At 50.5% G+C, this 25,237-nt stretch overlaps 1 protein-coding gene across 1 annotated transcript; it reads left to right on the top strand.

Moving 5' to 3' along the window:
• Positions 1-3,610: 3,610 nt before the first annotated feature.
• HIF3A (hypoxia inducible factor 3 subunit alpha) lies at positions 3,611-23,741 on the top strand. The gene is made up of 15 exons (XM_083369898.1): positions 3,611-3,717; positions 6,062-6,252; positions 6,603-6,748; positions 8,040-8,124; positions 8,704-8,813; positions 9,834-10,045; positions 10,506-10,612; positions 11,238-11,385; positions 12,480-12,640; positions 12,728-12,960; positions 13,576-13,671; positions 13,758-14,140; positions 15,477-15,588; positions 15,694-15,799; positions 16,631-23,741. The coding sequence occupies exons 1-15, from the start codon at positions 3,674-3,676 to the stop codon at positions 16,780-16,782; spliced, it is 2,286 nt and encodes a 761-aa protein (XP_083226024.1). The 5' UTR covers positions 3,611-3,673; the 3' UTR covers positions 16,783-23,741.
• The last annotated feature ends 1,496 nt before the right edge of the window (positions 23,742-25,237 follow it).

Consider the following 25,237-nt stretch of genomic DNA (forward strand, 5'->3'; position numbering starts at 1 on the left):
TCTATTTTAGAAAGGGGGAGTGTGGGGGACCCTCCCCCCCTCCTTCCTGGACTGAGCTCGATTTGGGTTCTATGGGGAGGGGAGGTGTGTTTCCCCCAATTTGTTGGCAGAAAGCCTCTGTCAGTGGGGAGAGTGCCCCTAAGCATGCACAAAGTTTTTCTTCCCCACTCACGAAGCGGACTGGGGGATTGTAAAGCTGGGCAGGGGGTGTTCCTGGCATGGCGTGAGGGCTGGGGGGCGGCTGATCCAGAGCCTGTGGCACCCCTTTGCACCCTGCAGGCCGTCTGGATGCTCCAGTCCTTAAAGATCGAAAATGAAAATCAATCAATAGGAGGGGTGGCAGGTCTCGGCAGCCCTCTGGGACGCTCGAATCCTGAAGATTTAAAATAAAAGTGAATTAAATAAATACGGCAGATATCAGGATGCACCAGCCCTCCGGGACGCTCCGATCCTTAAAAAATAAAATTACAATATATAAATAGCAAAGATGGTAGCATACCCCAGCCCCCATGGGGCTTCTCGAATTGGGAAAATTTAAAATACAAGTGAAATAAATAAATAGCAAGGACACAGCAGCCCTGTGGGACGCTCCAATCCTAAAGATCAATCTGATGGGGAATCTGGATATATTCCTAACCATCCAGGTGGATGGCCAGTCTGAGCTTGTCCACCCAGCCCCGTGTCTCAGTGAGGTTATTAATTCAATGGTCAATTTACCAAATATACAGGACTTGCTCACCCTTCTGCCATAAGGAACCCAGTATCGTCGGAACAAAACATTGGCCGGGTTTCCCCCACTGTGTTTGTGGGGCAGTGGGTTGTGGGAAGACCCCAGCCCGCACCAGAAGAGTGTAAACTGACCGTTAAAGCAGAAGCCCATTTATCTGAGCATAGTTTGCTGCAGGAAGACAACTGTTGTGCCTTCTTGACCCAGGTTAAGGGCGTTGTGTGGACCCTCTCGGGGAAGCCGAGAAAACTGTTCCTCTTCCTCCAGCTGTTTTCCAGGACGGAGGCCCCCTGCCCCAGAGGGAAATGTGGGGTGGGGGACCGGGAAGACCTCCGGCTTTGGCAGGCGGCGTAAAGAACTATTTTCATTTGAAATCTCCATTTATCCTTGCCTCCCAGGAGATCAAACCGCATCTTAACATTCACCGACTGTCCTAGTTGAAAGAAGGAAGTCATCTGGATGGAACAATTGAGGAGGGGGCTGTCTGCAGTGGCAAGCGGGGGGAGGCTGTTGGCATGTCAGCAGAGCTTTCTCTGCCCACCCACCCCTTCTCTCTCTCCCTCTCTCTCCTGCCCCCTTTTTCGGTTTTGTGCTAATGGGGGGGGGGCAACAGCGTGCCCCGGCACCCGTTGGTAACACGCAGCATGTGCGAAACTCAGATATCCTCAGTGGAGGAAGCACATTGACGTCAGAGGTGCCTGATCTCAGCTGAAGGCTTTGAAAATGCGTGTGAGCTTTTGCGTCGCCAGTTGCTGACGAAGGATGCCTCGTTGCGTGCAGAACATGTCCCCGGAAAAGTTAGGGTCCTCGGCGCAGTCCTCATCCGCCACCATAGAGCACCCGAACACTGGGGAGAAGGGGTGAGTGGCAGCTGCAAAGGGGATGGACGTCTCCCCTGCTCCAATCGTGCGCTCAGCCACTCGGTCCCCCGTGGCTCTCTGCCACTGCAGCTTTGTTCCCCTTCAGGAGATTTTGTCTTTGGAGAACTAAAATTAGAACAAAGGGGGGGGGGAGAGAAAACACTTGTAAACAGCTTTCCAGGCAGGTGCTGTAATGTGGGCTCTTGCCCGCAGTCTCTCCAACCTAGATTTTTTTTAAAAAAAGAACCTTAAGGACTAGAAACTTGAAATGAGCATGGGTGCAAATGAAAGTCGAGGTTCCAGGAATGCTGCATTCCCAAGCAAGCATTGATAGACAGGTAGTCCTCGGCCACCATGGAGCCCAAAATTTCTGTGGCTAAGGGAGCCATTTGTTAAGTGGGTTTTGCTCCAATTTCCTTGCCGCCGTTGTTAAGTGAATCAACTGCAGTTGGTAACTTAGTCACACAGTTGTGAAGTGAGTCTGGCTTCCCCATTGACTTTGCTGGTCAGAAGGTGGATCAGGTGAGACTGCGACCGTCGTAAATACGAGTCAGCGACTACGTGTCCGAATTTTGACCCTGGGGGGATGCTGCAACGGTTATAATTGTGAAAAGCGGTCCCAAGTCCCTTTTCTTCAGGGCCGTTGTAACTTCAAATGGTCACTAAATGAACTGTTATAAGTTGAGGACTACCTGTATTGTCCCCAATTGACTGTTCCCTAAGTCAGAAGTCAACGGTTGTTCCTGATTTCTTCAAACAGCCACATTTTTTAAACGAATCACGCAATTGCTTAATGGGTTGCACGGTTGTTAAGTGGATCCAGCTTCCCCCTTGACATTGCTCGTCAAGAAAGATGCAAAGGGGGATCATGTCACACACACACACACACACACACACGGGACACTGCGACGGTCATAAACCTGGGTCAATTGCCAAGCACCCAAATTTTGCTCACCTGTATCAGGGATGCTGCAAAAGGCGTAACTTTGAAAAACAGTCCTGACTCACATTGTTCAGTGCTGTCGTAACTTTGAACAGCCACTAACCGAAATGTTATAAGTCGAGGACCACCTGTGTATATATGTGCCGGCTTGGAACTTGTGCATCCCGAGCAAAACTTTTCACTTCCAGGAACTTCTTTCTCCAAAATAAACCTTAAGTCGCATCAGCGCCTTTCCTTACAGATTCTGCAGGGATGGGGGGGAAGATAAGAGGGTGCCCCTCCCCCAAACTTCCTTTTCTGCTGCTTTGTGGGGGGCCCAGGCTGCGTAAGCATTCAAACTGGCCGCCTTGGTTTGCCCAGCCAGCACAGGAAGTCCTCGACTTATGACTGTTCATTTAGTAACCGTTCAAAGTTACAGCAGCACCGGAAAAAAGAGACCCAGGACCCATTTTCCCCGCTTACAACCGTCGCGACGTCCCCCGCGATCACATGATCAAAATTTGGACTCTTGCCAACTGAGCCCTATTTATGACGGTCGCAGTCTCCCGGGATCATGTGGTCCCCCTTTTGTGACCTTCTGACAAGCCAAGTCCATGGGGGAGCCAGACCCACTTAACGACCGTGTCACCAACTGAACAACTGCGAGGATTCACTTCAGAGCTGTGGCAAAACAGGTCGTAAAATGGGGCAAACTCACTTAACTGTCTCGCTTCGCCATGGAAATTTGGGGCTCCCTTGTGGCCGTAGGTCGAGGACTGCCTGTAGCCACCTTGTGCCCGTTTACGGCTCCCATCTACAACACACCTATTCGCCAGTTGGCACGTGGGGCTGGCATGAGGCCAGCCCTGTTTGCCGCCAGTCTGGTGACGCCCACGGTTGGGCTGGCTACCAGCCATGCCCCTTTGCTGACCCTCATTGTTTGGGAGGCAGGGACAAGATAACCACTGTGCCACATGGCCCAGGGTTGCTTGTTCTCTGCAAAACAGAGCTGCAGGTTGGTGGGCAGAGTGCCAGGGCCCAGAAACGGAACAGGCTGTGCCCAGAAGAGAACCGGGGAGGGAGGGATGGTGAAAAGAAAGAACTGTGGGAGGATCAGGAAGTAGAAAGTCCATCTTGCTCTGCCCGGGAAGCCAGAGATCGGCTATGTGGTGGCGCTGGAAGTGGTCGAGGGGCAGGAGGTGGTGCAGGTAAGGGGCCTCTGGTGTTTGGGGCAGGGCCTTCTGGGACACGGCAAGCCTCCGTGTTCCCCACCTTGTGTTGGGTTTGTGGTATGGAGGAACCATCTTTTGACGGATCCCTCTGGGCCCATCAGCAGAAGTCTTCGGGGCTTCCCAGCTGAGTTGAGTGTCTTAGAAAAAGACTGCGCTCTGGTGGACTTCCAGAAGATCCTAGAACTTACTCAAGGCATTTCCAAGACAAGGGACTCCAGTATGCCTAACCCCCTCGAGTGGAAGCATGCTGGGAAGCTTAAAAAAAAACCTTGGTGAAGTTCTGAGGTTCCTTGAGTTTTGAGGTTCTTTGAGGTCCAGGTCTCCTTGGATCGGATCTCTCTGGAGCCAGCGGTGGTGGTGAGCCCTTAGTCTTTTCATGGCGAGCGGCTCATTTCTGGAATTTGTGAAGGTTGAGAGGGTTGTTGGCTGACATTTTGGGGTGTGTGTGTGTGTGTGTGTCCGAGTAGACCTGGCCTGGCTTAGGAGAGCGGATCCAGGACGCTTGGAGACCTTTCCAAAAGTTGGAACGTCAAGAAGATACATCCGAGGGGAAAGAGGAACCCAAGAAAGCTGAGATACGGGCTACCTAGAACCCGATGGGGCTGAGAAAAGAAAGAAATATGGGTTCCAGAACTTAGTAGGACAAAGGAGGAGGGGGAGGAGGTCGATCTGGATGGGAGGGGAAGGCTAATTTAACCTTAATTCAGGAAACGGAGAGCGTGCAGGGACGTGTTGTCGAGGAAGCAGTTAAGTCGAGGAAAGTTCCTGTTTTTCAACGGGCGGGCGTTCCCCCTCCCCTATTTTTGCTCGCCTCGGTTGCTCGATCTGCTGGGGAAAAGTCCTGCTTGGGAAGGGTTGACCCTATCGCACCCCACCTGTCTCGGTTCCTGCGTGTTTTACGACAAGCCGGGTTTGTGTGACGTTGCTTGGCTCAGGTGGCCAGGTGTATTTATTTACACGTAGTCCTCATCTTAACAACAGTTCATTTAGGGACCGTTCAAAGTTACAACGGCCCTGGGAAAAAGTGACCTGTGACCGTCTTTCACGCTTACGACCTTTGCCGCAGCCCCAGGATCACGGGATCAGAATTCAGACGCTCGGCACCTGGTTCATACTTACGACCGTCGCGGCATCCCCAAGGCCACGTGATCCCCTCTTTGCGACCTTTCCACCAGCAGAGTCAGTGGGGAAGCCAGATTTCACTTAACAACCGGGTTACTCACTTATCCACTGCGGGGGATTCGCTTCGCAACCGTGGCGGGAAAGGTCGTAAGAAGGGGCCAAACTCACTTTACAAGGGTCTCACTTTAAAAAAAAAAAATGTTGAGCTCCATTGTGGTCGTGAGTCAAGGACTCCCTGTATTTCTCTAGGTCACAGGGGTGGGAACCTGGACTCCTTTATGACTTGTGGACGAATCATAAAAGAGCCGAGGTTGCCTACCCCTGTCCAAAGGTCAGCCAGTGGGGTTCAACAGGTTTCCCCAGCCTGACCCAGCAGCGCTGCATTTGAATTTTTTTTCCCCTTCTAAGCCAGGGCTGTCCATACTTGGCAACTTGAAGGCTTGTGGACTTCAAACTCCAGCTTTCCTGGCTGGGGAATTCTGGGAGTTGAAGTCCACCCATCTGAAAGTGGCCAAGCTTGAAAAACACTGTTTTTTGGTTTTTGGTTTTTTTTAAAAAAGGTGTATTGTATACAAAAGAATGTGGGTTAGTGGCCTGTTAGTTGCCCATTTAATATACAGTTCTAGAGCTAGAAGCAAAGAGAACTTCAGAAAAGGACTGGTAATTTGGTACGTCGATTTATATTTGCAACCCGCTTTGCTTTCTGGTATTTCTTGTGAAAGCAGATGTTGGAGTAGAGGAGAGAGAAAACCAGAATTTGAAATGCCCATTTGTTTATTTTTTTATTGATTTACTTTATAAGTCAGCGAGCAGACATCATCTTTCTTCCTCTTTCTGTTTTTCCCACCACAACAACCCTGTGAGGTGGGCTGGGCTGAGAGCGAGAGGGACCTAACTGGCTTTCATGGCTAAGATAGGACTAGAACTCATCATCTCCTGGTGCTTGGCCCAGAGTTACCCAGCTGGCTTTCATGCCTAAGGCGGGACTCGATCTCAGAGCCTTTTGGTTTCTAGGCCAGCACTCTAACCACTAGGCCACACTGCCTCTCACCAAAACCCTGGTGACCTAATGAACTTCCTGCCTAAGTGAAGATTTGAACTCGGATCTCTCTGAGTTCTAATTGGTGTGTTTTCCCCATTAATGTGCCTATCCAGCAAGTTCCCACTCACCGGTCACCGTCTCACTTCCACCTCTCAGGTCCACCACCGAAATCCGGAAGGAGAAATCCCGAGACGCAGCGCGATGCCGACGCAGCAAGGAGACAGAGGTGTTCTACCAGCTGGCCCACACCCTGCCCTTCGCTCGCGGGGTGAGCGCCCACCTGGACAAGGCCTCCATCATGCGGCTGACCATCAGCTACTTAAGGATGCATAAGCTGCTGAATTCTGGTAAGGGTGGCCCCGTTTCCTGGAGGAGGCCTACATCGAAGGGGGGAGAACAGGAAAACTACGGAAGACCCCAAACAGCCCTTCTCAGAATGACAGAGTTGGAAGGGACCTTGGAGGTCTTCTAGCCCAACCCCCTGCTGCCATTTTTTTTTTGCTGCCATTTTTCAGCAAAACTGTCGTAAAAACATGGTCCTGTAATTGCAGGACGCGGCAAACGGTCGTAAATGCGGCCTCATTGCCGCGTGTCAAAACTCCCAGGGATTCTGGGAGTTGAAGTCCACTAGACACAAAAGGGCTGCGGTTCCCCCAGCCCTGCCTGAAAGGAATTTTTACAAACTCTGTTGATGCAGGAGAATGGCGAGATCAAGTCAAAGCGGAGGAGCAGGTGGATTCCTACTATCTGAAGGCCTTGGATGGCTTCCTGATGGTCCTGACTGAGGAAGGGGACATGATCTACCTCTCTGAGAACGTCAACAAGCACCTGGGCCTCAGCCAGGTGAGCAGGAGGAACTCGCACAGGTGGGAAGGGGCCCTTCAACCCAAGACGAGTCAGTCTGATCAATGGTTAAGGCACCAGGCTCATGAGTACTAGTCCCATGTTAGGCATGAAAGCCAGCTAGGAGACTTTGGGCCAATCACCAGGAGACGGTGAGTTCTAGTCCCGCCCCAGCCATGAAAGCCAGTTGGGAGACTTTGGGCCAATCACCAGGAGCTGTGAGTTCTAGTTCCACCTGAGTGACTTTGGGCCAATCACCAGGAGACAGTGAGTTCTAGTTCCACTTAGGCATGAAAACCAGCTGGGTGACTTTGGGCCAGTCATTCTCTCTCAGCCCAACCCACCTCACAGGGTTGTTGTGGGGAAAATAGGGGGAGGAAGGTGTGTTGGATATGTTCACCTTCTTGAGTTATTTGTAAATATAAATAAAGGAGGGATACAAAGAAATAAATGCAAATAAAAATGAGCCATTCTCGTGAATGTTGGATCCTGGAAGCATTTTGGGAGGGAAAAAAAATTACGACAATGCATCTCTGTCAGTCTTTGCTGACAGTTTCTGTTCAAATTTCAGAGGGGTCAACTTCAAAATTCCTCTCCCACCCTTGCAGGCTGATTTTTGAATGGATCTTTTTGTTCTTCGGGTTTAGCTTCGATTTTATTTTTTAGATGATTCCGGAGAGACGGAATCGGGTTGGGAAATAAGTTTGAGAAGGCGATGTTATACATTCCAGCAAAGCTGGAAATGAATCGAATCCCCCGTTTTGCTGAAATCTATTTCAAACGAGCTGTTCTTGCTTCAAATGCCTTGGTATTTTTTCCAAAATTCCCTGGTGGTTTTTTTGTTTGTTTGTTTCCTCCCTCTAACTTTTCTTTCCTCCTAAACGAAATCACGTTCCTGTTTTTGCTGAATGAACAAGGGCTTTTTGCCAAAACTTCGCCCATAATGCTGTCTTTCATCCTGTACCTCCCCCTCTCCTTGAAAACCTTTGCAAGCTTTTAGTCTCCGCCTCCTCGTCATCTGTTGCGAAATTTGAGCTAAAGGGGGGGAAAAAAGAAAAAAAATTCTCACTCGGGGTGGGCCCAAATGTCTTTGGAAACATTTCTTCCCAAGCTGGAATGGGATTGAAAACTTCTGAATGTTGTACAGGGGAATGGGGAGGAAGGCGTTCTGATTGGCTGGCTCTGGGGAGTCCCGCCCATCAGTTGGCGCCCGGCAGATGTGATGGGCGCCCAGCCTTTCTCCTGCATTCCCTGGCTGATGATCGCATTTTATCCCGCTTCCTTCCGCTAGTTGGAGCTGATTGGCCACAGCGTGTTTGATTTCATCCACCCCTGCGATCAGGAGGAGCTGCAGGACGTGCTCAGCCCCAGGCAGGGTGAGTTCAAAGGAGGGATGGGGGATCGCAGCGAGGTCCCCTCTCCTTCAGCCCTTTCCTTCTCTGGGCAGCCTGGGCTGCACTATGCAACTCTGCACGGCTGCAGAGTTCAGATGGTAGGTAGGTTGCTTAAGATCCCCTAGCATCAGCTCCTTCTCCTCCTCCCCCTCCTTCTCTTCCTCCTCCTCGTCCCTTTTTTCCTTCCTTCCTTCTCCTTTCCTTCCTTCCTTCTCCTCTTTTTTCTCCTTTTCTCCTTCTTTTCTTTTTTTCCTCCTCATCTTCCTTTCCCCCCCCCTTTGTAGCCTCCTTGAATTAGATTGGTGATTCCCACCCCCACCCCCGTGCATTTTGCCCTCTTTTGAAACAGAAATGTAAAAAAAGCAAAATAAAACATCAAGTTAAGTCTTCGATAATCTCCAGATACCCATTTTGCTCACACGCGTATCTGATTCCCCAAAGCCGGGAGCCGGGACCAAACATTTTGGGTGCGTCCCATCCCGCTCCCTTTCCGCTCTGCCCGTTGGGTCCATCCACGCACCCCCAAAATCTTGATCAGCATCTGATCCCGGCTGTCCCCAGGTTTCTCCAAGAAGGCGGAAGTGAAGACCGAGCGCAATTTCTCGGTGCGCATGAAGAGCACTCTCACCACCAGGGGGCGCACCGTCAACCTCAAGTCGGCCACCTGGAAAGTGAGCGACATTTTTTTGGGGGGGGAGGAAACGGAAGCAGATTTGAGCCCCCTTCCCCCGAAACAGCATTCTAGAGGCAAAGAGGACTTTTTGAGGGCGGGGGCTGTGCTTTATAGAATTATGAAATAAATATGAAATCTGAGGTGCCTGCCATTCCCAATCACTTTTGACCTCCGGTGGGATAACTGTGAGGAGCGGGCACAGGCCAACCCCCTCTCCCCCCAGGAGTCGCTTAGCGTGCTTCCTTTCGGCTTTTGCAAAAGATGGGAAGTGGAGAAACTGTCCGGGGAGCCTCAGTTTGGGTGGCGCTCCGTGAATCCAGTGATGGAAAACCAGCTCATCCTGTTCCCAGAAAAGCACCTGCAAAAGCAGGGCAGGGTGCAGGCCGTGCCCGGCCTACCACCGTTCGTTTAGTGACTGTTCAAAGTGACAACGGCACTGCAAAAAGTGACTTATGACCATTTTTCACACTTACGGCCGTTGCCGCATCCCCAGGGTCACGTGATCAGAATTCAGACCCTTGGCAACTGACTCCTATTTATGAGGGTTGCCGTGTCCTGCGGTCCCTTTTGCGGCCTTCCTACAAGCCACGTCAATGAGGGAGGCCAGATTCACTTAACGACCGCGCTGCACGCATAACAACTGCGTCGATCCACTTAACAACCGCCGCAGGGAAGGTCACAAAAGGGGGCAAAATTGACTTTTAAGAACTGTTTTGCCTAGCAGCGGAAATGTTGGGCTCAGCTGAGGTCAGAGGCCGAGGTCCGCATGTATCCGATTGCCCAATTTATATTTAATCTTATTAAATGTATATAAATAAAAAATATAAATAGATATTATTCATTATGGATTTACTCCGTTTATTTATTGCCACCCGTTGCATAACAAAACGACCGGGCGACCTTTTGGGGTTAGGGTGAGCCCATCTCAGCATCCCCACAAGGGGCCGGCCAGAATAAAAGGGGGGTGGGGGGCTTGCATCTGTCGGTTGCCCTCAGCTTCCTCCCTCTCCCCTTTCAGGTGTTGCACTGCTCCGGGCACATGCGCTGTTATGCGCCTTCCAAGCCGGCCGCGGGGAAGGAAGGGGAAGGCGGCTTTGCGGAGCCTCCGTTGCGCTGCCTGGTGCTCCTCTGCGAGGCTATCCCGCACCCCGCCATTGAGACCCCGCTGGACAGCGGCACCTTCCTCAGCCGTCACACCATGGACATGAAGTTCACCTACTGCGACGACAGGTGAGCAGGGAAAACTGGCTGTTGGCTGGGGAATTCTGGGAGTTGAAGTCCACAGGTTTTAAAGTTGCCAAGGTTGGACACCCCTGCTCCAGCTTAACTCAGCCAGAATATTTTTTTTAAAAAAAATATATTTTATTGATTTTTTTTAACGTAATCATCATTCAGGTTTGGTAAACAGCGTGTTGCCTGGGGTTATATTTACCAACAGTCAGCAACAATTAATTTCTATAATTCCATACTGCACATAAGGGCTTTCCTTGATTTTCTCTTCTTCCAATCATATTCTCTTTTATCAACCTTAAATTAGTACATTTCCTACCAACTTTAGTAGATAACAGTTGAGTATAGACATTTTTCCAGTATTTCTACAGGTAACAACCACATCGATGTAAACCTTCTTTTCTAATTAATCATTCAGCCAGAATATTTCCTGATCATTATCCCATTTCTCCTGGGCCAGGATTGTCGAGATGGCTGGTTACACCTCCGACAGCTTGCTTGGCTGCTCCCTCTACGAGTACATCCACGCCTTGGATTCGGATTCCGTCAGCAAGAGCATCAACACCCGTAAGTTCGGCATGGCCGGTTCTTCCTGAGTTTTGGGCCTGCTTGGAAAGAGCCCCTCCCTGCCGCAGAAATAAAAGGGGGAAGAGCAGGAAAAGGCAGACTTGACAGAGCACCCAGGGAGGGGTCCCCAGCCTGTGGGCTCTGGCCCACTACCGGTCCGTGGCCTATTCGCAACCAGGCCGCCTGAGTGGCTGGCTGGTGCACGCGTGTGTCACAATCCCAAGTGAGACAACGGTCTCACTTAGCAGCAGAAATTTTGGGCTCAATTGTGGCCGTACGTCGAGGACTACCTGTAGATGCAAACCTAAAGAACCGAATATTGCAATGGAGGGACGAGGAGTTTGATGCCCCCAATTGAGAGAGTCTTTTGGGTGACGCATCACCCGGTCGTATAGGAAGAGGGGGGAGCGACCGTCCACTCCGCATCCAGACAATGGCGGCTTGGGAGGGGTCGTGTGGAAGGGGACTCGGGTGTGAGGAAGGGGCTTGATTTCCGCCTGGACGTCGTTCTCTCCTCCCCGCAGGAGCAAACACGAAGCGAATCCTGTTCCGCCTTACCGTCTCTCCCCGCTTATCCATTTGTCTGTCTGTTTTAGACTGTCTGTCTTTCACTCCCTATTGGTAGTGCTAAGCAAGGGCCAAGCTGTGACCGGGCAGTACCGCTTCCTAGCCAGGAATGGTGGCTACATCTGGATCCAGACCGAGGCCACCGTCATCTCCAGCAGCAAGAACTCCCAGCCCGAGAGCATCGTTTGCATTCACTTTGTCTTGAGGTCAGTCCGGAGGAGGTCAAAAACTTCAGGATGGGGGCCGTCCCCAAACACCAAACCCCCAACCCCTTAATTCCATGTCTTCCAATCCCCAAGCCTGCTTGGCTGCCTTTGAAGAACTGAGGTGTAAATAACCGCCGAGTCTTTTGAAATACAGGTAGTCCTCTGCTTAACGACCACAATTTCCGTTGCTAAGCAAGGCAGTTGTTAAGTTGCACCTCGTTTTGCAGCCTTGCAATTGTTGCCCTGCAATTGTTAAGCGAATTATGTCATTGGATTTCTCCATTTTGATTTTACCCCGCTTTACGACCTCTCTTTCCACCGTTGTTAAGTGAATCGCCACGATTGTTAAGTGACTCTGGCTTCCCCGTTGATTTTGCTTCTCAGAAGGTCACGAAAGGGGATCATGTGAACCTGGGATGCAGCGACCGTCATAAATGTGAGCCAGTTGCTCAAGCGTCCGAATTTTAATTGCGGGAAGCAGCAATGATTATGTCGCTTTTTTCCATTGCCGTTATAACTGTGAACAGTCACTAAATGAACGGTCGAAATTCAAGGACTGCCTGTATTAAATGAAACATAAAACATGCTAAATATTATAATTGTGAGATGTTTCTCTGTGCTCAAATGGGGCTGGGGCAGGGGTAGGCAACCTTGGCTCTTTTATGACTCCTGGACTTCAACTCCCAGAATTCCTGAGCCAGCATGGCTCAGCATGGAAACCTCTCCCTTTTCCCTCAGTGTGACTGGCTCAGGAGTTGAAGTCCAGGAGTCATAAAAGAGCCAAGGTTGCCTACCTCTAGGCTGGGGGGACAGCAGTGCCATGTGGCCCTTCCAGCCACTCTCAGCAGGGGGCGACATTGTGTTGGTCGCCCAGCGCTCAGATGCCATAGAGTTTTCTAAACTTGGAACTTTCAGACATGCGGACTTCAACTCCCAGAAGCCCCACATGTCTGAAAGTTGCCAAGTTTGAACAACATGCTGTTGAGAGCCACAGAGATGGCTTTGGAGAAACTATCTCCATCCAACTTGGCGCGTCTCTTTTCCATCCTGGCCTACCTTGAAGGGTTCCAGGTTGCCCCCATCTCTTTCTCTAGTCAGGTGGAAGAGAATGGCCTGGTCCTGTCCCTGGAGCAAACGGACCGCCAAGGGGAGCATCGCCGGCTGCCCCCGCCCTGCCTGGAAGGGCTGGACTCCGATAGCGCCTTGGAGGAGATGGACCCCAATGGAGGAGACACCATCATCAACCTCAGCTTTGGTGAGGAAAGAGGGTGGTAGGAAAGGGTGGGGAGGAGATCCCAGCTCCCCTTCCCCTAAGGTAACCCTCACTGCTTGCACACTCCAGAGCTTCGTGGTCCCAAAATCCTGGCCTTCCTGCGCCCAGCCAACATCAGCGAGGAGGAATTGCAGCTGGATCCCAAACGCTTCTGCAGCCCGGATCTCCAGAAATTGCTGGGGCCCATCTTTGACCCGCCTGGGGCCCAGAACTCAGCAGGGGGGACCCTGCGGGCAAAACCCCCTGCCCCGATTCCCAAGCTGGCTCCAGTGGTTAAGAAGGCGTCTGGAAATCACGGACCAGTAAGCCAGCCTGGAGGGCCGTTCTGGGTTGGGGATGGCTTGAGTTTATTTATTTATCTGGCCATCCATCCATCATCTCATCTATCTTCATTTTTCCATCCATCTATCTATCTATCTATCTATCTATCTATCTATCTCTCTCTCTCTCTATCTATCTATCTATCTATCTATCTCTATCATCTATCTATCTATCATCTATCTATCTATCTATCTATCTATCTATCTATCTATCTATCTATCTATCTATCTATCTATCTATCTCACATATACAGAAACAATTACATCCACGTAATAGATATGGTTTGATCTGTTTGTCTACCTACTATCCATCCATCCATCCATCCATCCATCCATCCATCTATTTATCTATCCCTCTATCCATCTATCGGTCCCTGGTTAAAAGTTGCTGGGAGGGAAGGGGCCAGAGCCGTACACACTTCTGCCCTATCTCTGTTGATCACCTTGTGGTAACTTTTCCCTGTCTACATGGGCCTTCCCTTGACATCCCGGGGGGCGAGGAAGGCAAAGGCCCTGTTTGGGGAAGGAACTGGCACCAAGGGGGCGGCTTGCACCAGCCTTCAGCTTCTCCTCCTCTCTCTCCTCCTCTGCCTGAAGACGGACGTGCCAGAAGAGTTGGTGTTTGACATGGAGAACGTGCAGAAGCTCTTTGCGTCCAACAAGGAGGAGCAGAGCATGGAGACAGTCCTGCAGGTAGGACCGTGGGTGGGGCAGAGAAGGGGGTCAGTTGGGAGGTCTGGCTCCCACTTCCACTGGGAACGCTCTGCTCCCCCTTGCAGGATTACGAAGGCCTCGACCTGGAGATGCTGGCCCCATACATCTCGATGGACGACGATTTCCAGCTCAGCAGCACCGACCACCCACCCTGGCTGGCTGAGAAACGAGGAGATCCGGGAGCAGGAGCCCGGCCCGCTTCGCCCCCTCCCAGGCCTCGGTCTCGAAGTTTCCACGGTGTCTCTCCGCGCCCACCAGAAGCGCCCAGCCTTCCCCGCTGGGGCAGCGACAGCAGCTTGAGCCAAGGCCGTCCCGCTGAGACACCCCCGGCCAACTCGCCCTGCGGAGAAGGCCAGATGGTGGAGATGGTGGCGTCGGTCAAGATCCAGTCTGTGCAGGACGGGGCCGGTCTGAACGGCCACAGGTCCCCCTTGGGCGGGAAAAAGAGGTCAGGCAGTGACTTTCATTCGGTCAGAATTTGTAGGGTGGTTGGCCGCGATAACGCAAACCAGGATGAGCTCTGTTCCCGGGCAGATACAGGTAGTCCTCCAGTTATGACCCACGACTGAGCTCAAAATTTCACTTGCTAAGCGAAAAACGTCTTAAGCGAGTTATGTCCCATTTTACAACCTTTCTTGCCTCCGTTGTTAAGCAAATCCCTGCAGTTGTTAAACTACTAACCCGGTTGTTAAGTGAATTCAACTTGGCTTGGCTTGTCAGACCTGTCGCCAAAGGGGATCACGTGACCCCCAGGGTGCTGTGACCGTCATAAATACGAGTCAGTTGCCAAGCCTCTGAATTTTGATCACCTGACCCTGGGGACGCGGCGACGGCTGTGTGAAATGGTCCCTTTTTCACTGACGTTGTAACTTCGGTCACTAAATGAACTGTCGTAAGTTGAGGACCGCCTGTAATCTCAGCTGTGAAATTCCATTAGTAGTAGTCCTTAACGATGGCAACAGAGCCCGCCCATTACAGTCTTATGCCGTAACGGTCATAAAACATGAATTTACAATTTTGCAAGAGTCCTTAAGCCAACCGATGGTTTGCTACAGGCGCAGTTGTGCCCCCCAACCAGACGGCAAAATCCTTGTAAAACGTGGTCATGTGATCCTGAGGCTCTGCAAAACAGCCACCAGAAGTCCAGTCATGTGACCACCGAGGGTGCCCGATCGTGGGAACTTTGAATCTGAGTAGCGAATCCCCTTTTTCGGGTCAGTTGTAACTTTGAACGGTTCTTAAGAGATTCGTCGTAAGTCAAGGACTGCCAATATAAAACTTTGCCAAGTGAAGTTTATAAGCGTGACTACACAAATGCTTCCACAACAAGGAAAATGGTGAACTTTTTTCATTTTTTAAAATTTTTATATATATTTTTTTCAAAAAATCATTTTCAGCAAGCCGTTTTATCCCTCTAAAGGCTGGTGTTCTGGATGAAATTAAAATTATAATTGTTTTGAGGAAGGGAGGCAATGTTTTGTCAGTAATTTTTTCATATGCTCATCATCAAGCGCCGTTCTTCTCAACCTCAGAGGCTTTAAGATGAGTGGACTTCAACTCCCAGGATTCCCCAGCCAGCATGGGAGTTGAAGTCCACTCACCTTAAAAATCCCCGAAGTTAAGAAACTGTGATCTAAAATAGATGCCCTTCATTAACCCTTTTGTTTTCAGAGAAGCTCACCTTCGGATTGTGTGGCAGAGCCCCCCTCGTTTACCATCCCTCCCTGCAGACACCCCAGATTGAACCCGTGTCTGGCTAAAGTTTTCTGCTCTTCCCCCAACAGGACTCGGGAGATTAGCCTGGATGAAGAGGGGGATCTCTTCCTGGAAACCAGTCCCCCCAAGCGTGCCCATAACCATGAGGCTGAGGGATTCCTGATGCCCTCGCTTAGCCTGGTAGGTGCCCCATCCATGGGAGAGGAGATGGCCAGGATATAGCTGGCACATCCGCTGATGCCCATACAAAGCTCCTTTGTGATAGACAACCTTCTGTTCTGCCAGGGCTTTCTGCTCAGTGTGGAAGAGTGTCTGGATGCCCGGTCCGAGCGGGGCTGCGGGGGCACCGTAGCCCTGGGCAAGAAGCTGCTGGCCCTGGAGGAACCCATGGGTGAGTGCCACGGGGCTGTGGGGTTGAAAGGTTGTGTGAACAAGGCTTGGTGGGGTCAGCACAGAACCCCTGGCCTGTCGCTTTGACCTGGCGGTCCTGAAGGAACTTTTCTCATGTGTTGGGCCCGATGGCAGCTGCTTGTGGGATAAAAAGCATAAAGCTGATCCTTACCTCTTTGGGTGGATCTCTCCCATGTCCCGTTTGGCTCCTAAGAGTCAAGTGGGGTCCTTAGCGCTCTCTGAGCTTGGAGGTTTCCTTGCAGACATTTCATGACCCAACTAGGTAACGTCACCAGTGCTGGAAAGGAGTGGGGTTTGCCCTCTTTTTTTTATATGCTAGTGGCTGGCTCTGACATTGTGGGTGCAGTGATCTTTTCTTGGTCGTTAAACAGAGAACAAACCATACTCCCTTCTAGCATTGATCATGGGATACCAGGAAGAGGCCCAGTTGATGGTCGGCAAGGGCATGCTTGTGAACCCTGGGAGATGTAGTCTTGTCAGGCACAAGAAACTGGATCCATTCACAGAAGGTCCAAGTCAGCAGCTTTATTGTGTTCTACCTATATTACAAGAATCTGCCCAGATTGCTTGCCTTCCCTTGGGATCAACTAGACAAGTGCCCATGGAATTTAGGTGGAGTCAGCCTTATGCCTCTTGCAGCTGTGCAAGGACTCAAGGCTAGTTCCCCGCTTGACGCCTCCTCCTCTGCTGGCTGGGACTTTCCCGACAGTCTCAAGACATCTTACCATGGCCAGATTTGAGGGGGAAGCGTCAAAGGAAGGTCCCAGCTCCTGATGACCTCTCTCTTGCCCTCCTGGCTCTCTGCCTCCAGGCCTCTTAGGAGACATGCTGCCCTTCGTGGTGGATGGACCAGCGCTCTCCCAGCTGGCCCTGTACGATGGCGAGGAGGAGGTCTCCGGGCGTGGTGGAGAGCACTTCCAGCTGGGGGAGGAACTCCTGGTGGAGCTGGACCAGGCCACCTGAAGTGGCACCCTTGACCACCCCCCTTCCACACCTTCATCCCACACTCCTGCTCTGCAGATGGGACACCCGGAACCAAATCCAACCCAATGCCCTCGGGGAGGGGTTCCTCCTGGCCCCCTTCCCCGCCCGTCCACCCTCCACTGGCGTTCTTAGGACTCTTCCTACCTCAGTCCCGTCCCTTCCCCCGGGCATCCCCTCCCCTCTGTAGACGGTGGGGAGGAAGGCTCTGCCACCCCATTTGGTGCTTATCCACCTGAATGTTCTTGAACAACAGGAAAGGGGGCGAGGAGTGGGATCGATTCATGGAGGGGGTCTGCTCTCTTCATCCCCCAAAGGAAGAGAAAGCACCACAGAGGGATCCCCCGGAGGAGAGAGAGCGGTGCAGCTACCCCCCCCCGAGACTCAGAAGCCCTGGGGGGCTGTATCCTCGCCTCTGTGCTCAGCTCGCTAGGACAGACCCTTCAGCGTGCGCCCAGGCTGTGAGATCAGCCCTTCCTGGGGCAAAGGGCAGGTTAAAAAAGTGGGGGGACCTGCATTGAGAACAGGATGATGACCATCCGCCATTAGCCTCTCGGGGGACGCCTCGCCACGACTTCCCCAAAATACTTACGGTGCCTCCCGTTGGCCTCAAACCCAGGTCTGCCATGGTGGAAAGGAAAACCAGAGCTCCTTGGAGCTTCTGCTCCTGAGAGGACATTTTGGCCAGACTGATCGTTCCCCTTGAGATGGCCAACATCCGAATAATCAGTCCCCAGAACAAAACAGTGGTGCTTCGGCCTTCTCAGGGCCCAGTTAAAGATCTCTCTTATGTTTACAAAACCCTCTCCATCCTGCCCACGTTCGGCGCAGAGGAATTGGGTGCCGTGTAAAAACAAAGCAAGCTGGAAAGAAAACTCAGATTTAAAAAAAAATTAAAAAAGCATGCCAGCTTCCCTTATCAAGCAATCACCAGGTGAGTTTTGCATGCAATAAATAAGCAGATCCCTGACTCAGCCAGATGTCCAGGCAGCCAAAGCACATCTGGAAACAGCCAGATTGGGAAAGACTTGAAAATTTTGAAGCCTGGGGGAGGGGAACTTGAATAGGAAAGAAACAAAAAAAAAATCCCCAACATCCCCCTATGCAATATTTTGAACCTGCCAGTAATCAAAACTTTCCAGAAAAAAAGGGAAACGATTGCAAAATCCTAAATCCTAGAAAGGGATTGCAAAGTCCTAAATCTGAAGATAAATTTTCAGGAGCCTTAAAGTATGGCCTGAAACTTCTTTTAAAAAGACCATTTCCAAGATGAGCTTTTTGCGGTGAAGAGGAGAACGGCCGTCCTGTTTTTAAACTTCATGAGGGACGGCCTGCCGCGAAGATCTTTGATAACGAAAAACACTTTTCGTTTAAGTGAGTTTGAACCGGTGCTACGAAATGTTATCCGTTGTTAGAAATGACATTTTTGTCGATATTTCGATCACTTTTTTTTCCTACTTTTAACGAAAGGGGAATCAAAATTTCCCTAACCCTCACCCGTCATGCTTACTTGGAAGTAAGTTGCGCTAACACCAGTGCAACTCAGTTCGAAGTAATGATGTACAGCAGGGTTTTTCAAACTTGGTTGCTTTAAGATGGGTGGACTTGCAACTCCCAGAATTCTGGGAGTTGAAGTCCACCCATCTTAAAAGTTTGAAAGACTGGCGTATAGGAATTACACCCAACTTTTTTAGAGCCCAATTTTATGAATGTTTTACTTAGAAGCTCTTGCCATGGTGCTCAGTGGGTCTACTTTACTTTCAACTCATTCGATTGCAGTCTGATCGGCAGCATGGAAAGGCAACTCTCTTTTCGCCCGTGTGGAAAATGGTTTTCAAATGAAATCACCAAGTTCCACTCTTAGAAATCAACCCAACTCTTTGCAGTTGCATAAATCCCCTTCGGGCTTAAAAACGAGCTGCTTTTCCATTCTGCAAGTCCACTTCTTCTGGACAAGCAGACATTATCGAAACATTGATTCGCCTTCCCTCTTGTCCCAAGAAGCCCCCCACCCCCTAAAAGCTTTAATACTTATTAAAGAGGTTGCACTTAACATTACATAATCTCGAAAGGAGAATGTTGGCCAGTGTGCAAGTCCCGTTGTAACATTATCCCAGTGAATAAAGCTTGATTTAGACTTGCTTGCAACTGCCCGTGGGCATCGGCACATATCTGTGCTGCAGACGGGGTGGACAGGTAAGCATGGATTGCAGATGGTTGCCGATAGGCCCACAGCTCCCAAATCCCAACTCTGTGTTGTACGGAGCTGCACATGCTTCATGCCGATGGTTTGGACATTTTCTGTGTTTTAGGCGCTTTGTTCTTTGAGCGCCACGTAGCCAGGATGTCAACATGCACAGAATTATAAGTGCTCCAGCTACGCCGTAATCTCCAAACGACTGGCGGGCACGCTCCCTGACGTGCAGTGACACAGAAGCCTAAATCAAGCTTAAAACACTTGACCGAATTGCATCAGATGGTGACCAAGTTTCTCCTTTCTGTGTGGCACTTAAAATCCCCGCAACCCTTGGGATGTTATATCAATAAATGCCTTTAGCAGCGGGCTGGGAGGGAGGTACCCAATATTCCCAGTTTAGAAAAAAAAATAAGTTTCTTGTTTTTGTTTATCATTTTAGATAGATACACACACACACACATATGTGTATATATATATATATATATATATATAAATCCCTCAGTTGCTTAGCCCTCGGCCTTGCTACTTTAACAACAAACTTTGACCAGCTTTTGCATGTTAAAGGTTGGATTTTGCACCCGGTCCCAAACCAGGCTTAATCTGCACAATTCACTCCTTCCCACCCACCCCTGTGCAAATCCTTTGGATTTAAAAAAAATAAGGAAAACTGAGTGATAGGAGACAGTGTAAGCTAAAACCAGTGTTTCTCATGCCTCCCTTAGGTGTGTGTGTGTGTATCCCGTTGGTGCGTGTGTCTGAGTAAGGTTGTCGTTTAGCTGACCAGGAACCGAGGGACCCCCCCCCTCTTTCCCACAGCAGAAGTGGCCTGGTTCCCCAGCTAGATAACAGCTCCGTATTTTTAGAACTCTTAGCCAAGTTCTCCCATCCCTCTTGGTGCTTTCTTCTCCTCTGCCCCCCCGCCACACACGTGGGGGACACTCAGTAGGGGGGAGAACCCATCCACAGGTGTTAATGGGCTCACACAGGACGGGCAAGTCCTGGCCCACGGTCTACGCACGATTGCCTGTGTTTTCCAGAGTGGGGGCCTGCTCCCATCCAGCTGGGGAATGACCGTTTTGCAAAGATTTTTGGGGTCTGCCCCCTTGCGAGGTGGCAACGGGACGGGTGAGCTCTCTTTTGCAGGGTTCCCCCCCCCCCCCGTTCTCTTTCCCGATCAGCCGCGAAGAAAACCGCAGTCTTAAGAGGGGCTGGCCCTGCCCTAGACACCACCTTTGCCTCGGTCATTGTTCACCCGTGCCTTCACGTCGACAACTTCACCAGCTGCCACTGTGAAACTCAAGCCGACACGAATCCGGCCCCTTCCAATCGTTTCCCGGTTGAGAAGGGAACATTGACTGTGGTCAGTGGAACGGGAGAACGTGGCTAATTCCCAGACCGTCTGCACAAGGTAGATTCCACCTTGGTGCCACGGAGCGCGCAAACCCCTTTCCCGACGTTGTCGTTGATTGGCAAGTTTTGCAGTTCGTCGGAAGGCGAGAAGATGGCCGAAGGGGGTTGTGAGGAGAACCTGCTCCGATTGGACCTACCAGCTCGGACTGTTCCCTTTCGTCGCAAGCCAAGCTCTCACGCACACCTACGTGTACACCAAGATACAAACGCACACACCAATGCAGTACACCAAGCACGCGCAATCTCACAAATCGACGGGCCACAACTGGCTCAGGCAGCTGTTTTGTTTTTTTTCCAAAAGCCGCACTTGACAAACACGCACAGAACAATAGAATTTCAAAGCCAGGTGAAGAACGCAAGATAAGATGTCTCTCTTTCTCTCTCTCTTCTCGTTTTTGTTGAGTTTGTTAGGATTCTAATTTTAAACCCACCCCCCGGCCACAGAGCAAAGGGGTGTCTTTGCCTCCACTGACCGTCCGCTGTTCCATTTTGCTTTCTTTGTATCGTGTAACCTTCCGGATCCATTTTCTTCTTTTTTTCTCGGAGATCCTAGTGGGAAAATGATGGTTCTCTCTGATTATTGTTGCCGTTGTCGTTTTGCTGTTATCATAGGAATTGTAGCTTTTTAACCGATCGTCTGGCCCAAAGCTGGACGCCGCCACCGCCTGCCCGGTTCTCCTCTGAATGTCCAGCAGACCAGCTCCTCTTGGGAAAGGAGGAGCAAGAGTTGGTGTCTCTGGGTCTCCCCTGCCTGGGCCAGCGCCCGTGTCCACAACCCTCCCCTCCTGGCCTGCAAGGGGAACGTTTGTACTTCTGGGGACGGGTCGTGCAATGTCTGCGACCTTTGGTGCTAAGCTCTCCCCCTGAGCAACGGTGCTCCGTTCCTCCTTGAATCTAGACCACGTTGTGGCCATGGTGCTCTCATCCCCTTTCCGAGTCACCTGGGACGGCTGCCAGCCAACAAGAGCAGGGTGACCGATCCCCCGCCCGATCCCGATGGAGATCTGACCTCAGGCTGGCAGATGCCGCCCCAGTGCCGTGGTGCTCTGCTCTCTCACATCCTCCTCCGCCACCAGATGACTCAGTGGTGCTAAGTCCCCTGACCCCCTCGGCTGTTCGAGTTTGCCCTGGCCGGGACAAACAACGGATGGTCTTCCAGAGACCTTCAGAAGAGGAAGAGATGGGGGCAGCTCAGCGTGCCCCCCAAAAAACACCCGTCGTTGGTTGTAATCGCTCAGTTGCTGGCCATGTGGTTCCCTCCCTCTGCTCTGCGGCCGGTGGTGGACGATGGGTCATGGGAAGCGAGTGGTCGCTTCCCTTTGGTGCTGGTTGCCATCGGACCCAAAGCAGACCATCTATGGAGATTCTCAATCTTCCAGGTCATGGTTATCCCAAAGGTGCTTTTAAAAAAAGGCAACTGGGCTTACTTTTTTTTTTGTCTTAGAAAATATTTTGCTTCTCACCCAAGGAGCTTTTCCAGAACTAAAGAAGCTTCTTAGATGAAAAGCAAAATGTTTTAAAAAAAAAAGCCAAGGAAATCCAGTTGCCTTTTGGGGAGAAAAAAACGAAAAGCACCTTTGGGCTAACCTCAAGCACTTCAGACACCAGGTTGCGCCAGTGATCTGCTTTCCCCAACTCAGGGCTCTCCAGATGGGTTGGTCTTCTGCTGCCATCATCTGGGCCAACTCTAGCCATGCTGGCTAGGAACATGGCCAGCAAATATTCCGAAGTCTGAGGGGTACCAAGCAGATGAGATTGGGGTACAGCAGGGTGACCCACCTGCAGTCTACAGGCTGCACCTCCCACCGTTTCCTAGACTGAGAAGAGGGAAGCTTCACGGGTCTCTGGAAGACCACCCGTTGTACACCGTTACCACCCAGAGACACAACCTCCTGTTCTTCTGGCCGCCACTTTTACGCACACATATTGCCTCTCGCCCATATTGTTGTGCCAGCCAGCACTGATAAATTAAGGCTTGAAGTCGTCTTCTTGGGAAGCTTTCTCCATTGGACAGGTCTCCTTGAAGCTCAGCCTGCTCAATGTTCTCTAGTCCCAAACTTTGAGATCTGCCTGGAAGAGCCTTGTTTTATCTTAATGCTAGTGAATCCCAGCTACCTGGCCAGGTGCCCTGTGCAATCTGGATGTACACCCCGGAGTTGGGCCCAGCATACTCGAGTCCTCCAAAGCGAAAACTTGATAAGGTTCTCTCCTTGTCCTAAAGCCTTTGGGAGTGTGCACCCATAGTTGGGCCCTTCTCTTCCCTCAAGTGCCTCGTCAATTCCCAACTGGGGACGGTGGGTGTCAGTAATTTGTTTCTAAGCCAGGCAAAACAATGCTAAGAGTTATTGGTGGTTTAGCATGGTGGGACCCCCAAACATTATCTCACCTGTCATGTAAAGCAGATCATGGCTCATTTGCTTGGTCACGTCCAGTTATACAAACCTAAAAATTACATTTTCTGAAACCAGATTTCAGGTTTAATTGATATAAACTGAGAATCCACGCTATGCCATCTCAGGAACATTAACTTTGGAACACGTTCGTGTTCCAATTTTAGAAGTCGGGAGGAAGAAGAGAAGATTGCCCTGGTGGTCAAATGGGGACATAAAGAGAGGTAAAGTGTCAACAGAATTGAATTTATCACCTGGAGTTCACCTTAATCCAGAGTGACCTTGATTTTAAGATCAGGTTGGTGTAGATAAGGGGTCTTCCCTTTTGACCTTGGACAATTGGGTTGAAGTAGAGGTTAGCTCTCTTAGATACGCCCAACTGGGGAGGTGGTGCAATTTTCCCCCCCATCCATTCCTCTCTTAAATTCTTATTGCACTTGAGCAATCGATGCAGGTGAGTATTTTTGAAATTGTTCACCCTGAGATCTGACAGTAATTTCCCCAGAAAATCTTCAACCTCAAGCTGGCAGAGAACTTCGTAACTCAAATGTTTCTCAACCTTGGCCACTTTTAAGACGTGTGGACCTCAACTCACAGTATTCTGGGAAGTTCACCCCTCTTAAAGTGGCCAAGGTTGAGTAATACTGCCAAATTAAACCTATGGCTGAACACCAGACCTGCCTTTGAAAATCTGGCTGGCACGGCAAGGACTTGGGGAAGGCTTTTTCAAAGGAGAAACTGGACAGGAGGCTCCAGCGTCTTTTAAGGCTTTGGGATCTGTTCATATATAATTTTTATATATATAATTATTATTATTTCCTCTATCTTTGTGTATGGTTAATTTCCCCCCACCCCTCTCTGTGCCGGGATCAGGTTTGGCCCCTGTTATGTCTGTATGTATCACTGTTGTGAAACATAAAATATGTCTGGTAACATGCAAAGGACTTTTGTCTCTGTGTGTTGTGTTTTTGACCTCGGAGGAGTCGAGAATAACGAGCGCCAGCAACAGAGACCTCTTTGGGGGACAGGTGGGAGGAGAGGAAAAAGCAGAAGTCACCTTTGTTGAAGCGGTTTACAAAAGCGGGCGTCCTCAACGTACCCCCATATTGGAGCCATCATTCTGTGGCTAAGCCAGGTGCTTGTTAAAGTGAGTTGCACCTGATTGGATGACGTAAGAGCAAGGACCCACCTTCAGTCACTTCTTGCAGTGCTGCTGTACCTTTGAACCATCGCTAAGTGGCAGTCCTCCGCTTTACGACCGCAATGGAAGCCAAAAATTTCTGCGGCTATGTAAGACAATTGTTCAATGACTTTTGCCCCATTTGGCCCCCTTTCCGGCCACAGTTGTTAAGTGAATCACTGCAGTTGTTAAGTTAGGAACACGGTTGTTAAGTGAACTTTGGCTTCCCCATTGACTTGGTTGGTCAGAAGGTCTCATGTGGCCCCGGGACACTGCGACTGTCATAAATAAGAGCCGGTTGCCAAGCGTCCAAACTTTGAGCACCTGGGATGCTGCCACGGTTGTAAGTGTGAAAAACGGTCCTAAGTCACTTTTTCAGTGCCGTTGTAACTTTGATCACTAAACAAACTGGGAAGAGAAAGTACTTGTAGGTGGAATGGCTGCAAGGTTGCTTTTAAAAATGGGAAGCGTTACTGTGTTAATCAGAAGGCTCTCTGGAAATAACCTGCCTTGTAATCCCGTAAAGCTAATTCTGAAGTCCACCTTCCTGAAGGCCCGGACTTGACGGCAGGCAAGGCCCCAGGTACGTCACAAAATTCGGCCAAGCCTGTTTGCTCACGGACAGCTCTCTCCGTCCGTGGTTGAACTTCTGAGCATCAGAGAAAGCTGCAAACGTTGGCGCTTCCGTGGAGCTGATGAGAACAGAACCCCAGCCGAATATCTGCTTCGACTTCACCCAGCAGAAGGTCCGAGTGGGGGTGATGGATCGGTAAGAGTTGAAAAGTGTCCCACGCAAAGAAGAGGGCAATCTGGAGGCCGGATCCTGCTCCCTTCCTGCACCGTCTTGTCTTCCCAGCAACAAGGCAGAAGTAGCGTCACCAGGAATTGCTGCGCGTCAATGCATGATATGATGGTGGCGGTGATCCTTTCTAACCACCTCAATATGCAGAGAGGATCGCAAGCTTCAATGTCCAGGGAATCAAACAGCCAAATCTGCTTTTTGTGTGTGTGTTTTATCCCCACCCAGTGGTAGCAAAGCAAAACCGCAGGCAATTTAAGTCACCCCTTCAGAGAAACTGAATTCCTATAGTCGAATTTAACAATCAAAACTGAGTCCAAAATTTCAGTTGTTAAGCGAGACATTTGCTAAGTGAGTTTTGCCCCATTTTACCACTTTTCTCACCATGGTGGCTAAGTGAATCCCTGCAGTTGATAAGTTGGCAAACTGGTTGCTAAACGAACCTGGCTTTGCTCGTCTGA

This window comes from Vipera ursinii, assembly GCF_947247035.1.
Source record: "Vipera ursinii genome assembly, chromosome: 9".
Taxonomy (NCBI): Eukaryota; Metazoa; Chordata; class Lepidosauria; order Squamata; family Viperidae; genus Vipera; species Vipera ursinii.